At 36.4% G+C, this 16,308-nt stretch overlaps 1 protein-coding gene across 1 annotated transcript; it reads right to left on the bottom strand.

The window, feature by feature from the left end:
- Window positions 1-490: 490 nt before the first annotated feature.
- LOC149814858 (S-adenosyl-L-methionine-dependent methyltransferases superfamily protein) lies at window positions 491-15,993 on the bottom strand. Its single transcript, XM_089990434.1, has 8 exons — window positions 15,904-15,993; window positions 14,791-14,905; window positions 6,999-7,046; window positions 5,529-5,769; window positions 5,284-5,371; window positions 5,045-5,110; window positions 731-799; window positions 491-599 (listed from the first exon to the last, which is right to left on the bottom strand). Exons 1-8 carry the CDS (start codon window positions 15,991-15,993, stop codon window positions 510-512), a joined length of 807 nt encoding a protein of 268 aa, XP_089846560.1. The 3' UTR covers window positions 491-509.
- Between the last annotated feature and the right edge of the window lie 315 nt (window positions 15,994-16,308).

The raw sequence follows: 16,308 nt of genomic DNA, 5'->3' as shown, positions 1-16,308 counted from the left end.
TGGTTATTTTAACGCCCAATATTTACGGTTTTGATCATCGGGCGAAATTTGGCAAATTGTGGGGTTTTTTTTAGAAACGCATCATTTTTGCTGTACAGTTAGGTCATTTTTCCATAAAATAAGATGTAGATCACATCTTTACAACTAGATTTACCCAAAAAAATTTAAACATATGAAAGCTAAGAATGTACCCAAAATTGACTAATAGATATCTGTGTGTCTGAGAGAGAGAGAGAGAGAGAGAGAGAGAGAGAGAGAGAGAGAGAGAGAGAGAGGCTAACAAGTCGGCATCCATATGGTTACTCTAGCCTCCACCAACAAAAGATGACTCAAATCATCTGAAACCTTTTCCTTTAAGCAATAAATGATTACAAGAAGAGTAATGTCATGAATAAAACTAAACGCCTTTTGTAAATATCTCCTTGACTGATAGCATGAAGGGAAAAACAACAAAACTTTTACATTTACATAACAGAAGGTTGGGTATTTCGCACTGTTTTACACGACAATCACTTTGTGTAAACGTAAATTGGCCTGTTGAATCCAGCAACCGTACCAGGTAAGTTGTTGGTAATACTCTCCACTGTCCTGAAACCGATCTGTTTCAATCAAAACATCAAAATCATGTAGTTATACTTAATCCTACAATTGAAAGCAACAATTTGAATTAAAATTCACAATAGCATTTCGAAGAAATCAACATATACAAGAACTGATCAGTAACATTTACCTTGTCAAGAATAATATCGGGAAAGAGATCTGGAGTGAATCTTATTGAATCAAAATTCGACGACGAGATCTGCAACAGAATATATAAAATTCATTTTCCCAAAACATCATTTCCAGTGAAATTTTATAGTCCAAAGGCTAAAAATGAAGTGCAAGTTATTTTCCTTTTTTATATTTCTTTTACCACAGTGAAGAATCTGAAAAATAAGTAATAAAGAGATAATGGTAGAAGGGAAGAGGAACAACGTTAGATATGGGGATAAACAAAGAACATGTATATTTCATGGCGAATGTAAATAGTCCAGTTCGAAAAATAAACCTATAACTGGATATTACAATTGGAAAAGAAAATGAGCAAAAAACATTGTAAATAAAATGCTTGATATCCACATAATGCTCTATATCCCATGCCTTTAGTAAACATAGACAAAGCAAAAGGATCATAACAAAACAAACGGATCATCTGAGTTGAAAGTATTCCTACTCTGAATCAAAGATTATGCTAACTGTTTTTTTCCAAAAGCCACTGATAATAATTGGCAGATAAACTAATAAAAATTCAAAAACTCCAATTATTGAAAACGAAGCATAAACCACAAGGCTCTACAATCATCCTTACAAAGAAGTTTTGCCTTTTATCCATGTTGTGTTCTATTCACCAATTTCCTTTTATTGATCTATCCACGGGTTACAATACCAATGGACAAATTGCATTGCATGGAACACCCTGAATACATCTACCTAGAGTCTATCACTAGCAATGATCAACTAGCTAAAGAGTATACTTGAGAATTAGGATTGATTTTTGTTAGAAAAGTATGACCATTTTCCAATAGGAATTACATGAACAATTGACAATATTAAATCAATCACGTAGATGGGAGAAGGGTAATGATGATACACAACAACGAACTACTTCCCTATGCGATTGTAAACACCCAAATTTCCAGAATGCCCAAAACCCTAAGAAGTCCACCCATTCTGACCATGGGATGACATAGGTTGTTGACATCTGTCCCCCCCCCCCCCTTGCTGTCTCACTGTCCTAGACAACAGAAGAGGTTTTGTCGCCCCTGTCTCTCCTGGCCAGCTTGGCAGAAACAGTTTTGTCGTCCTGATATTAGACAACCCTATATGTGTCGTCCTGTTCATGGGGACGGCACAAGTAGGGTCGTCCCTACCTCTCTTTTGTCTCCCTTCGGGCAGACTCTCTGAGGTCTGTTTGGGATGGCACCCCTAAGTTGCCATCCTGCTCCTGGGATTGCAAGCATCTTGTTTCCTGGTATGGCACCCCAAGTTGCCATCCTGCTTCTGGGATGGCACCCCAAGGTGTCATCCTGCCCCTGGGATGGCACCTCAAGGCGTCATCTTGCTCCTAGGATAGCACCCCATGTTGTCGTCCCCTGTGTTATCCAGCTTGACCTCCCTGTCTTACCCATGTCTTTGGTCCGTCCTCCTTACCCAGTCTTGCCCCCTTATTTATCTTGGTTTTGGGATGGGACGACAGACAGCGTCGATGTCCTTGTCTTTAACGGCAGACAGCGCTGCCATCCCTAGGATGGGATGGCAAATAGTGTTGCTACCGTCCCTGGGCTGGGACATCCTGCCCAGTTTTGCCCCCCCTTCTTGGGCTGGGACGGCAGAGAGTTCTGTCGTCCTTGGGTTGGTACAAGAGAGGGTTTTTTCATCCTTGGGTTGGGACGGCAGACAGTGTTACCGTCTTGTCCCTTCTCGGGTTGTTATCGTCCCTGGGTTGGGACAGCAGACATGTCGTCTTGCCCAATCTTGCCACTTTTATCCCCGGTTTTTGGGCTGGGACGATCAAACTGTTTCGCCGTCTCACTTATGGGACGACTGTCTGTTTCGCCATCCCTGACTGGGACAACTAAACTATTTTGTCGTCCCACCCCTCGAGCGAAAGGATAAGCCATTTGGCTTATCCTCACTTGATCTTAACCTATCCAGCCCCCTCCTACGCGATTTTAAGGAGGGGAGTACTCTATTGGATGAGTCCTATCCCCATTAAGGATAGCCTCTGACCCATTGGGACTGGATCCGAATCTGGAAAATCCGGTGAATCATATCTCATTCAGAAAACTATAAATAGGAACTTCTCCCTAGAACCTGATCATCTGGAAATCTCTTGTTTGAGTGTTGGCCCTAGAGAGAACAAGCCCTAGCCCTATCATACCCTTCTCTCTCAAGTGGTCATACCTACGCAGATGTGCTACTGAAGCGATTGAAGAACCCTCGTACCTGCGTGGAGATACTATCGAACCAAAAAAGAGCCTAAAAATTTAACGAACCCTCAAGTCCAAAAAAGGTAATTTTTCAAATCATTTACTTGTATTTGTTCCTCTTATTTCGATTTTTATTATAAAATGGATACTAATACACTTTGATCTTTATTACATATTCGAGCATCTTGTCAGTGCAATTCGGGCTATGGAGATCGAAGAACTTGCCTGGATCCTACCTTCTCGTCAAGCGAAGGACAATCGAGGCTCGTATATGGCGTCCCCACAATTTCAAAAAAGATTTCAACGAATCAGGGTAAGTCCCCTCTTTACCCCAATCAAAATTTTTATAAACAATGATATATTACAATATCACATAAATCAACACAAATCAACCACAATATTGTTAACTATCCCCTCAATAATTGACAAGTAGGAACTATATCAGTTGTGTATATGCTACAGTGCATAAACTGCTCAATAATACCTGCAATGGAAGGAAATAACTAGGCATACCACATCCACTATAGAGCACACATAGACACATAAGTGGATCGTCAACAAGTGCACATACCCTTTTTGCCCCTAACCAGATCAAAATACCAAGGTAACTCTTATTCATTAATTGCAACCACTAAGGGAAATAAAAATAATTTCATAAATAAATACACAGCACATTTAAAGATTGTATTAAGAATTCAAGCATTTGGTTCATTTTTTTTAAATTTACAAAAATACCCTTGGCAATGACAGCTAGTGTTAGGGATGGCAGTGGACCTGGACGGAGGCGGGGAACAAGGGTTTTGAACCAAAATTCTGCCCTTCATTCCCGCAAGGGTTTTGATTTTAATCTCGATCCCTGCCACCATCCTTGTTTTATATCCTCCATCCCCGGTCCAAACGGGGCAAGGCGGGGCCCCATTTCTCCCTGGTCGACTGCCATCTCTAAAGGTAATTTAGTAGCTTTACTAACGGAGATCGGGGATGGGGCAGTGGAAAGCGTAAGTCCATCCTTGCCTCCATCCCCGCACGGGTTTTGATTTTAACCTTTATCCCCACCTCCATCCCTGTTTCATGTCCTCCATCCCCAGTCCAAACGAGGTGAGGCAGGGTGGGGCCCCGTTTTCCCCGTCCACTGCCATCCCTAGCTAGTGTAAAGAAACACCATGATGTTTCAAATAATGTCGTGAACTTATTAACATCTGCTGGAGGTCATGAACAATAACGTGTGTGTAACTGTATTTTGTTAAACACAATTAAACAAATAATTCTTGCCTATAAGATTGCAACAAGATTTAACTGTCATTTGTTGCACTGCTAAGTATTGGTTTGTGAAGAAGTAACAAAATGAGAGACTGCATATGGTCGTGATCAATTTGTTCTCCCCTAAGATTTAAGGTCATATGCTAAAGTATATATCTACAATAAGAAAGACTAATAACATCAAAATGAGTATATTAGAAAAGGGTTAAGAGTGTCACCAACAAACAAAATTCAATCAACGTAATTAAAGGGGGTTTGGGCATGTAAAATTCAGACATGACACAACTCTAATATGAAATTATGAAAGAGAACAATGCAGATCGAGAAAACTATGAATGGTGGTATTAGTCAAGGCTTCAAGAAGTAATCATAGACAAGAGTGTGGAACATACATTTCAGCACTACATAGGAATGAATGGGAAAATCAAACTCACAATGAATAAAGCCAAACCCCGTGGATTGGGCAATGATTATTGATGACATGATGATGATGATGATTTTGTCTAGTCAGTACTGATCACTAAGTACTACAAATGTACACCTAAGAACTCATGCTGCCACAATTTTAATGGAGCACTAAGTTGCTAGGTTTTCACAATCCTATAATAAGATTAAAAGCATGAATAAAATTCTATACAAATGAAATACAAATACAACAAATATAAGGAAAATATCCCTTGTCGAAAAGTATATATTCAAATCATAAAAGTCAGTTTCCTTTTGATAATTCATTTGAGTCAACAGACAAGACCAGATCAATGCAGCTGCAAAAAATACAACAGGAAAAACATACGATTAAAAGGAAACAAGTCTACCTGAGATACACGACGTTTTCTCTCATACGACTTCCAAGGTTGTGGCTCCAACAAAAGAATGCCACCCTGCTAGCAATAAAACAAATTCTCTCATCATCACTTGAACACCAAAAGAAACAAAGCAACCATATGTCACTTCGAAAGCACCAGTTTTTCATCATTTATGTACTTAAGATGCTTTCATCATTAACCAGAGAATTTCTGAACAAAAACTATTCAGAGAATAAAAAACCATATACCGGTCGAAGTAATTGCCATATCTTCGAAAATAACGTAATCAACCCATTGTCACCCCAATTCAGATGAATCCATTTTGTCACACTCAAACTGAAATTAGAAAATGAAAAAAAAAATGGTTACCAGCTATCCAGAGTCCAGACAATGCATGGACAAACAACAAAGATAACTTTTCAATAGGCAGCAGGAAATAATGTCGGCAGGACATTTAAACAAACAATAGCAACAGTTACCAACATGCACTTACCAAAGAATGGTGTCATATTTTTCTCTGTAAGAATAGAAATCCTCTAAAAAATTTTCTGTTGCAAATGCCACTCTTTCTATCAAATCCCTTTCCCCAGAAGTGGATGGCTCTTTTGGAAGATGCATTCTTCTCTCATCAACTGAATCATTGAGAAGATGATGTGAACCATTTGTATGTTTTGGAAGCCCATCCACCTTTGATGCCATCCTTTTGAGGTTGCGACGTGCCATCTGCACTAAACCTAAGAAAGCGAGACACCATGTTCAGATAGAAAGCATATGAGCTGCCATCATGCAACATTGACTATACTTTCAACAGTAACTCCAAATTAACCCAACTAATTAACATTAAAAAGGAAAAAAGCATTTTTTTCCATACAGCACAACATGCTAAAAGTTTGTGATTGCCAAAAAGAGCAAAGCAAACAATTCTAAAGCAGTCACAGTATTCAAATAAATAAAATCAAAAGAAAAAAGAGGTAAAGAAGACAAATAAAAATGGAGTCAATCCATTGTTAATATCGAATGGATCCTCCATTTTCAACCTGTGTACTACTACAAATTATTGACAATGAAGAGGCTCACAAAGATAGCAGTAACCCACAACTTGTAGTCATATCCTTGTAACATTTCAATTAAGAAATTGCAAAAGTTTAAAATTAAGTATTTACAATTATTAAATGATAGTGAAATCTATGTCATGTAATTACAAAGGCCAAGACACAAGTACAGTCTTGAACAAAGCCTAACTGAGCCTTTTAATTCAGCAAAACCTTATCACATGTTTTACGAAAAAAACATAACTTAGCCCACGACAAAGTTTTATTCCAGAGATTCTTCCCAATATGATGCATTTAACAATCATGGTCCCATATGATGGAAAAGGTTTAGATGCCAACCCCAAGAAATCACACCATTACACCAAGTCCTACAACTACATAAAACCATGAAATGAACAAAAGATCAAAAAACCCTTAAGACCAAAACAAATTGAGACCCTGTAAAAGACAAATCTCTAAAATGCACAATAAGATATATATTTCTTGCACAAGCACAACACGTGATTAGGTTGCAAGGAATAGACCAACATATGTTTAAGGATAAATTGAATAATAACAGAAAACCGGCATCTTATAGAAAACTTTCCCAAACTTGAAGTAGCTTTCATCAAAATCTAATCACTATTTTTTTTACATTTGCAACAAGATCATAGTATGCTGCTTATATTAACATTCAACAATGCTTTTTTATGTATCATATTCAATTTTTCTACACATTGACTGTGTGATAGTAATGATAACTCAATATGCAATAAATGAGTAACGGAACACACCCAAAGGTAGTTTAGAACTTTAGAGGTAAAACCATGTGAAGAATCAAAAGAAGCATGTCTTTCTAATCAAGAAATCTGAATAATCATGGTGTTTTGTATAAAATTGTTATTAGAAAAAGTAAATTTCAAGGAACTTACTATCATCAATATCTATTCCAAGAATACTTCGACAAGAGAACTTCTTTGCTGCACATAAAGAGAGAACACAACCATTACTTTTAACTTCCAAAAATATTAGAAATGCATGAATAATCATGGCTAATAGATTGGGTACAAGCTAACAAATTTATCCCAGGAAAAATATTCAAAAGCTAAGCACCATAAAAAATTTAATCTAGCTTAAGCATATGCTATGAAAAAAGGGAAGAAGATTGAGACTGACATGGTTGAAAGGATAAGTCGGGTGCAAATACTAATGGCATCGTAGATGTGTTGAATCAATAATTACTAGCTTTGTAAAAACAATTCTTATATAACATAGGTTTACAATTCGAGTAAATAAGAAATGTTTCCACCAAACAAACAAAACGTGATTCTACTACTCTTGCATTTTGTAGGAAAGTATGCCACAAAAATAAGAACGTGCATACATACATACATACATACATATATAGTCACTAGAATATGAGAACTAAAAATATAGGCATTTCCAACAATTTTTTTGCAAATCCAACCATGTAGATGTGTTCGGCATGGTAAATTTGCTAGAAATAGACTGTTAGATCGTGTATTTTCAATGAAAAAAATGTAATTTTTGAATGCTTGAATATTTATGAAGATTATGAGCCGTTGATTTTAAAGCCTTAAAAAAATCTCATTTATGCATCGTAATCGGATGATTCAAGAGCAGATCCTTATGAAACCAAGCATGTAGATCACAGCCATATGGCTAGATTTGAGAGAAAAGAACAAAAAGTCCATAAAATTTGCAGTTCACATGGCAGTTCTCATATTCTAGTGACTATATATATAGATAGAGAGAGAGAGAGTAATAGATAGGTGCAAAATGATAGGTGCTAAATGAGTTTTTCAGGGGGGGTTTCATTTTATTTTTAAATTCTGATCGTACAGATGTGATCTAAGTACTTGATTTTATAGGGATCAAGTCTTGAAGTGTTCGATTCCGACACATGGGTGGGCTTTTATAAGGTTCGAAAAATCAATGGTCCAAAATCTTTGTAAATTTTTGAGGCACCAAATACCATTTTTTCATTGAAAACACATGATTCAGGTGTAGATTCCTCGTAAATCGACCATGCCCAATACATTTATGGGGTCGGAACTGCGAAAAAAACATCGGAAGGGCAGAAAACCCCATTTAACATGTATCAGTTTCGCATCTCTCTCTCTCTCTCTCTCTCTCTCTCTCTCTCTCTCTCTCTCTCTCTCTATATATATATATATATATATATATATATATATATATATATATATATATATATAATACACACACACACACACACACACACAAACATACATAACCCTTGAGTGAAGTCGTCACTTACTAGGGAAAAGCCATCTAAATTAACTCGCTGCAAGAGTTTTTTACAAGACACTTAGTTTTCATGAGCAGCAGCTCATGTGGTTTTTCCATTCTGATACCTTACAGAGAGTGGTTTTTTGGATATTTAATTAAGGAAGACCTTCACAATTAACTTATCCATTAACGTTTTCAGTCTATTAAAAGCATATACACTGTAAACAGGCAAGCCAAAGATCCATTGTCTCATTTCTACATGTCTTGTGACAATAGCATCAACTTGATACCTATGTTGCAGTTGGACAACATTATCACTTAATCTATGCACACATAATACCTTTGCCAGAATTGTCAAATAACACAGCTGGAGGTCGAGCCTGCTCTTTGTCCAAAAATTGTCAACATTAATCTATTGGTTCTGACTACAACATTTCAAACCATGTCATTTACACTTTCAAACTTGCCTCAATCCTTTAGTATATGGTCATGAATTAATGATCCACCTAAATGCCCCAGTTCACTGAAAAATCATATGGAGCAAAAGAGGTGATTCAATGAATGACAAGAACGCTGCCACTATAACTCGTGATTCTACATATGAACATGGTTTGAATAAACGATGAAAACATGTTATTTCTTCCATTTTCCATATTGGGTCTGCATATATACAATTTTAAAACGTTTTTCTACAAGGAAATCCTGGGAAGGAAGTTTACATGAAACAGTTAAAACTTATGCAACAAGTGGTAGAATTAAAAAGGAGTTCTGCAATTTATGAGGAGAAACAAGCTTTCAAGCATGCTTTGAAAACTTTTCATGCCATAAACCTTTTTTGCTATCAATGCCCTCATGTAGGTAGCACTTTTTTACTAATACTCATTCAGATTCACCACCTATTTTCTGATTTCCATTGAATATTTTGTCCTTACAATAACTTTATTCTCAACTTTAATTTCTAAAGTATTTTAGGAAAAAAAATCATATAAGAGTTCTTCAAGCCTTAACATTGTTAGTGCTAGGTGTCTTTCTGAAAATTGTCACATTCTTTCATGCCACAATGTACCTTAAACCTCCTGAATAGAAAGAAAACTATTGAAAATTAACTATCATCCCACGTCCTGCTCCAATCAAACTGAACCTTGTAACTACTCAAGCATCAATTAAGGCCATTGTTAAAATGTATTGTATATATATATACCCCTTAGGGGTATCTAGTATGTATGTAAATTGAAATACCCCTCAGGAGCATTTCAGTAAAATCATCTTATAACAGGTGTCAGTCCACTAGGGACTGATGACCTAATGTTTTTAGTTTTTTTATTTCTCTTTTTTATTTTGTAAAGCTGAACAGCATTGGGTGCTGGTCCAACTAGCCATTGGGGCTGGCCCAACTGCATGGAGTGCCTATTTAAAGGCACTCCTTCCCCTTGTAATAAGTATGCTTGATGCCAAGCTTATTTGAATAAACTCTTTTTTGTTGTGTTCTTGCTCCATTTTGAGAGTTTTTGTGCTTATCCCTTAATGGCTCTTTGTATTTGGCCCATTAGTGGCTCTTGTACTTGTGAGTGTGCACATTTGTAGCCACCTTGTGCACTTGTTGCTTCATTACAAGGTATCAGAGCCTTTAGTGCTCTTGGACAAAAACTTAAAGAGAAGATTTGTGGGATTGGTGGAGGATTGGTTTGTTGCCTTGGAAATCACGCTATCAAACTTCTTAAACACTTTTTTATTGCCTCTTTATCCTCTTCTTTCTTCTTATTTTTATCTCCATTCTTTCCTCCACTATGGCCAATAAAGAAATTGTAAGGGTGGTTCCCATCAAATTTGATGGGAGAAACTACAATATGTGGGCCGTGGTGGTGAAAAGAATACTCATGGAAAAAGACTTATGGCATTTTGTTGATGAATTTGCATTGAAACCAGAACTAATTCTCACAAAATTGGTTATTAGAGCCGATGGTGGATTAAAGGAAGAAAGCCTTAAAGGGGTTGAAAAGGAAAAGGCTATAATTGATTACAAAAAAGCCTATAAAGAGGGGGAAGTAAGTCATGCCAAGGTTCTTTCCCTCTTTATGGGTAGTAAGCATGAGGAGCCTTGCTCTGATATTCTTGAATTTAAAAGAGTTGATGAGGCTTGAGAATATGTTAAACAAACATATACCCAAAGAGAAGTGGCACACAAATGAGATCTCAAAGACAAGGTACATAATTGTAAATAAGGTGACAAGACCATGAGGCAATAATATAGTACCCTCAAGAGGCTTTGAGATCAATTAGCTAAATTTGAATCTAGATGGGAGACCCCAAATAATGCTCAAGAATGGAAGAAATACAAACATGAGGAACAATTCTTCCAATTTTTTAGAAGACTGTAGACCCAAATTTGAACAAGTTCGGGTTAATATTATTCATAGAAAAAATCTTCTTCTCTTACATAAAGTTTTGGCTTAAGTATGCATGGAGGAGACAAAACTAAAGTCTATGTTCGAATCTAAGGAGACAAAGGATAATGTGTTGCCCGTCTCAAGACTGGGAGCCAATACCAGTGTTTACAAACCACCCCATTTTTCAAAACCTTACAAAGGGAAGCCTATATATGATGACAATAAAAAAATAACTATATTGATTTGTCATAATTGTGGAGAACCAAACCATATTAAGCCATTTTGTCCCAAATTTAAAGAGAAGAAAAAAAGGTGGCATCCGTCGGAGCATTTCACGAAGAAAGAAGTAGGACGAGTGAAGATTCTAAATCTATTGGAACCATGTTCTCTCAAATCATAGAGGCCCTTCATCCACTAATCAAGAATTTTTCTCTCTCGGGTGTCGCGGTCTCTAGATCATCACCTCCCGGTAAGGTTTCGTGGCTTTTGGATTCTGGAGCCTCATTTCGTATAACTTCACATTTTTCCTTACTTTTCGAATGTTACATTAATTCAACACCAAAAAATGTTTTTAAAGTCGACGGATCCTTTCTTAGTATTCAAAGCATTGAAAATTTTGAAAACACTTCAAAATTCTCTATTTCAAAAGTTAGGCTTATCCCAAAACTAAATTTAAATCTTTTGTTTGTTTTACAAATCATCGATTCTTATCCAAAAAATATTTTGTACAGGATCTTCAGTCCGAGAAGCAAATTGGGGAAGGTTATAGAAAAGGAGACCCTTACTACATGGATAGTCTTCTTCTTCTGAAAAGCAATTTTTGTTATAATGTTCAAAATGTAAATTTAGCTTTATGGCAACAAAGTTGAACCGTGTTTCTATGGGTTGAGTACAGAGAATCTAGGTTGGATAAATTTTAAAACCAAGATTTCCTTCGTAAAAAGTGTTTTGATTTATAGAAGAAATCAAACTCGTCTTCTTTTGAAAAATGATTGGATTTGGGTTTTATATTTATGTTAGATGATCGAATTTTGTTATATACATCATGTTTAATGCATGTAGAAATTGTTTTGATGTTGTTCTTGATGTTCACATATACCTTTATTTCGTTGAATAAATTTCTTGAAGTTATCTTAAATTTCTTGAAAAACTATAATTTGTGTTGTCACTGTTGTGTTATTTTAGCCCGACCAGTCAGAAATATAAATTCTCCCAAACCACAAACTCATAAATCTTGAAATTTGGTAGGGATATTAAAAATATGTGGAAGTAGTTCCAGAACAAATTTCAGACTCGAATGAATTATGGATTGAGAAATATGTTATCTTCAAGACGAAACAGATATTTTGTCTTGCCTGTAAGCCTATAGAGATAGAGTATTTTGTAAAAATCATATCCCCAAAAATACCTAGGATTGATGGCTTAATTTTTTAATATGTTAGTCTAGATATGGAAGAATACATGGTTAAAATCTCAAAAGTCGACTCCTCACGGTTTGGAGACAAAAATTGACGAAAGATGGTTTGAAATCTATAGTTCTCAGAAACACGTTATGTCGAGTAACAGAAAGAGTACGTGTTTTGAGAATTTTATCTCTCAACTGGAATCCAATTAAATTATGGAATTTGGTGGGTTTGAATCTGACATATCAAGCCGCCTAAAGTAAAAATTCCAACATCTAATTCTTCCTGGACAATTTATAACGGATTTGTTTATTAAAAGACTGAATTGGATAAGGTTGTATAAATCAAGAAAACAATCTGTGTTCTAGAAATTTTATTGCATGTGTTGTAACGAGTTAAGGTCTTTAACATACATAAGTACCTTCAGTTAAAATATCATAGCCTAAATCGTTTTGTACGATTTATGACGAAATTTATAACGTCAGGTAAGTTTTTGCATTATCAGTCCCGAGTTAGTGGATTGTTTTGCTTGTATGCATGAGATGTTTCAAGAGGTGAACCGAATGAATTTGTGGCATACTGTTAAGCAACATGTAAGCCTATTGAGGCGGTGTGTTAGTGCAATCTCTTATGAAAATCATTTGAATGCAAAGTTTAAATTTTGTCATCATACATACGATGAATGGCACAATTGATACACGATGGGTACACAATTGTGTCCGAGCGAGGAGATAACCCAATCAGATAATGCATGAGATGATATGCATGTTTGAGTTGAATGGAGCTCATGTGGCATGAGTGCATGCTATGAATGTTGTAGATCCAAAATCGTTCCTTATGAAAAGAACGTATAAAAGTTAAAGATGTAAAAGATACCCAAAAAGTATACTAATTTTTGCCCCTTGGTTGTCGTCTAAGAAGGTAGGAACCTTGGATGGTTGTCGTAGGTGACAGGGTGATTCTGAACTCGTGGAATTTTCTCCAAAAGCACGATAGATTGCTCATTGTCCTCGGCCAAGGTAGTAGGGGACATTTGCCACCACCGAGATCCGGGAATGGTGTGGTTTTGGGCTTCAGTTGTTAAGCATTGGTATACCAAGCAGTGGTCGTTTAGGGTGTTGCCCGATGTCGCCCTAAGGAACAGTTGGGTGTTCTTTTTCTAAACAGGATGGATTTGATGGAAATTATGAACTTAAGTTGAAGTCTATTAATTTTTCTTTATTAGTTTGAACTATTTTGTTTCATCAATGGTTTGAAATGAATGGTTGGTTTGATGGTGGAATGTGGGTCCAAAATTTGTGATGTGTCCCGGATATGTGAGAGATATTTTTGTTTTCATATAAAGATTTTCTTTTAAATTTTGTAACAAGAATTAAAAAAAATCATGATATTTAAGGTGAGTTTTGGGGCTGTTACATAACACTTCTATTCATTCTCATGGATTTAAAGGTCAAAAGCCTTCCCTATCTTTATCTTCAACATGAAGACAGGTATCTCATCACATTAATGATTAAACTAAGTGGATAACTTTATTGCAATGATTCTGCAGTTGCGAGTACAAAACCTAGGAACGAAAGCATGTTGGCTATAAGATATTGGACCATCTGCAAGGCTAGTAGATGAGAATTTTATAGAGGTTGAAACTTGATCATTTTTCTTGATTTAACATTAGCAGAAATTATTGAAAATCAACTTTCAAAGCCTCCTGATTTGGATGTGTAGTTAAGAGAAAAACTGAAAGATTTCTACGAGGGTTTTAAGATCACAAACAGCTTGTCATGATTTTCTTCAGTTTACATTCAAACTCATAACTTCATCATGCTTATCTCAAAAAGAGACCGGAAAATTGTTTCAAAACCTCATTTAAAAGGAAAAACACTTTAAACAAATGCAACCACTTTTATTTGGCATCAGATGAATGGTTGACACTAGTAGATATCAACAAAGCCAGATGATGTTATAGTTCAACACTTTCTACATATTCCTACAATGCACAATTACCTAAACTTTTTGAAAGAGAGCAAAGAATAGGCTTTGGTGAAAAACACATAAGGCTAGATTCCAGATACTTTAACCTTCAAGCATAAGAAAACCTGTTATGCCATGCAGCATGCTCATGACATTCTGAAAAAAAAAAGATGCTAGATTAATTTGAAATGGAACTCACACCTCTTCAATAAGAGGGATCAAATGATAACTTAGAATGGCAAGGAAATCAATAGGAAAAGAAATGGAGGAAATGTTGTCTGTAAAATACAAACTAACTACATATTTGATGGGAAGCTAACTACATGGTGTAGGGTGTAGCTATCAACATTTGTAGTCTTAAAGGTGTAAAGTCCAAGGAAGAGTTTAGTGAACCCAGTGCTAGATGAATTTTGCTGCTTTATCACTGTTGCATGCTTATACATACAGACTCCAACACATACAATAGATGGTCAAAAATCAAAGGAACAAAATATAAGAAAAGACACAACCTGACAATTTAGATTTGCAGAAGAGAAATTTCACAATAACAGGCTTCATGTGATACTTATTCCATGACTTTGCTTGAAAACATGAACTTTAAAGAGTAGGAAAAAAGATGTACAAGCTCAAAACTCTTTAACAGTTTCTTTTAGAAAAAAAAAACACTTAACAGTTACATGGTGTATCACACTTACCTATATCAATAGTAATTACACCCTCATTGCATCCAATATCAAGGCATTTCTTGTTTTCAAACCATTCCCTGGTCATGACACTCAGTCTAGGATCTTCCTTTGATATGTTGTTGACCTGAAGAATATACGATACGTCAATTCTAAGAGAATATTGACCCAACTCAACAACACTGAGAAATTGATGAATCAATATACTTGCTAAAGATGCAATTTATAGCTCAATAAATATCACATGAGACAAGGAGTTGAATTTCTCGTCTAAAAGGTGCCTTCACAGTTCAATGCAGAAATATCTTCATTGTGTATGTACCAAGTCCTCATGTCGATACAGTATCATTGCATCATAAATCCAACCTATATCGAAATATTCAGTCAGCATTAGCTGAACTTCAACCTTCTTGCTCTTTGGTTGTGTTTTCATCTGACAGCAACATCTTTATTTGTAAATCAGGTTTTGCTTTAAAACATAGAAAGAAACAACTGAAAATCTTCAATTGTCTACTACTTCGGGAATAAGAGGTGAAAAAAGAAAAATGCTCTACATTCGGGAACTTGTGGTGTTCATACTAATAAACAACCTTCATGCCAGAAAATGCTCTACATTCATGTATACTGAGATGGTAGCTTTCCCTTCTCGTGTGGGACAAAATCATTTCAGCTTTCACCTTATTTGTGAAAATTCCTAAGATTGTACCGCTAGATTTTGAATAACAAGTTCGGGATTGTCAATTCAAATTCAAGCTCTAGGACATGAACAAGCTTGAATATAAGAAAACCTACTTTAGGACAAAAGCAAAACCGACTTCCTTTCTGGTTATTCAGATAGCCAGGGATCTATCCTTGAGCAACAGGTATTCAGGAACTATATTACTACTGTTACTGGTATTACAATTTTACTAGTACTTATATAAGCTGCAAGATTTCAAAGTAGAAATGCAAAGAACAAGGGAAATGACCCACACACAACACTAACTCACCACTAAAAAAAAGTCCAACCTTCCCAACTTTCGTTCCCTTCTTTTACAGAATCTTAGAGGGGGAAAGGGAAGCGGCTGAGTAAATGGGGAGTACAGAATTGAAGGAATTGATGGAAAAGCAGACGTGGGTACTCACCCGGTAGCCATAATAACGATTGTAATTGCCATAGATGAAGACAGGACAGGGTTTTCTCTTCTTGGTCTTCTGCTTCTCGTCCTCCGGCATCGCCCACAAATTCTGTCGTTTGAGAGAAGAAGAAGAAGAAGCTCGGAGGCAGGGGGAGAAAGGCGCGCCGTTTATGTCAAAATAAAGCGACGGCAGGAACAAAGTAGCATTCAGGCTTCGCGGTATCGGATCGGGTTGGGTCCGAAGAATGGTGGACCCGTGTTATATGGCCAATTTGGGTCCTAGCGGCCGTTGGGCATATCTAGCTTGGACTTGGTTGCTCAACTACGGATCGCAACATAGACAAGCCAAGTTAGTGTTCGGAATTGATTAGGTGCACAAGTGAACTAATCGAACCCATGTTCAACCAACCTA

This window comes from Nuphar pumila, chromosome 15 (genome assembly GCF_984573655.1).
Source record: "Nuphar pumila chromosome 15, dmNupPumi1.hap1.1, whole genome shotgun sequence".
NCBI lineage: Eukaryota > Viridiplantae > Streptophyta > Magnoliopsida > Nymphaeales > Nymphaeaceae > Nuphar > Nuphar pumila.
The sequence above is the reverse complement of the archived record's forward strand: the minus strand, read 5'-3'. Positions and strand labels throughout refer to the sequence as shown.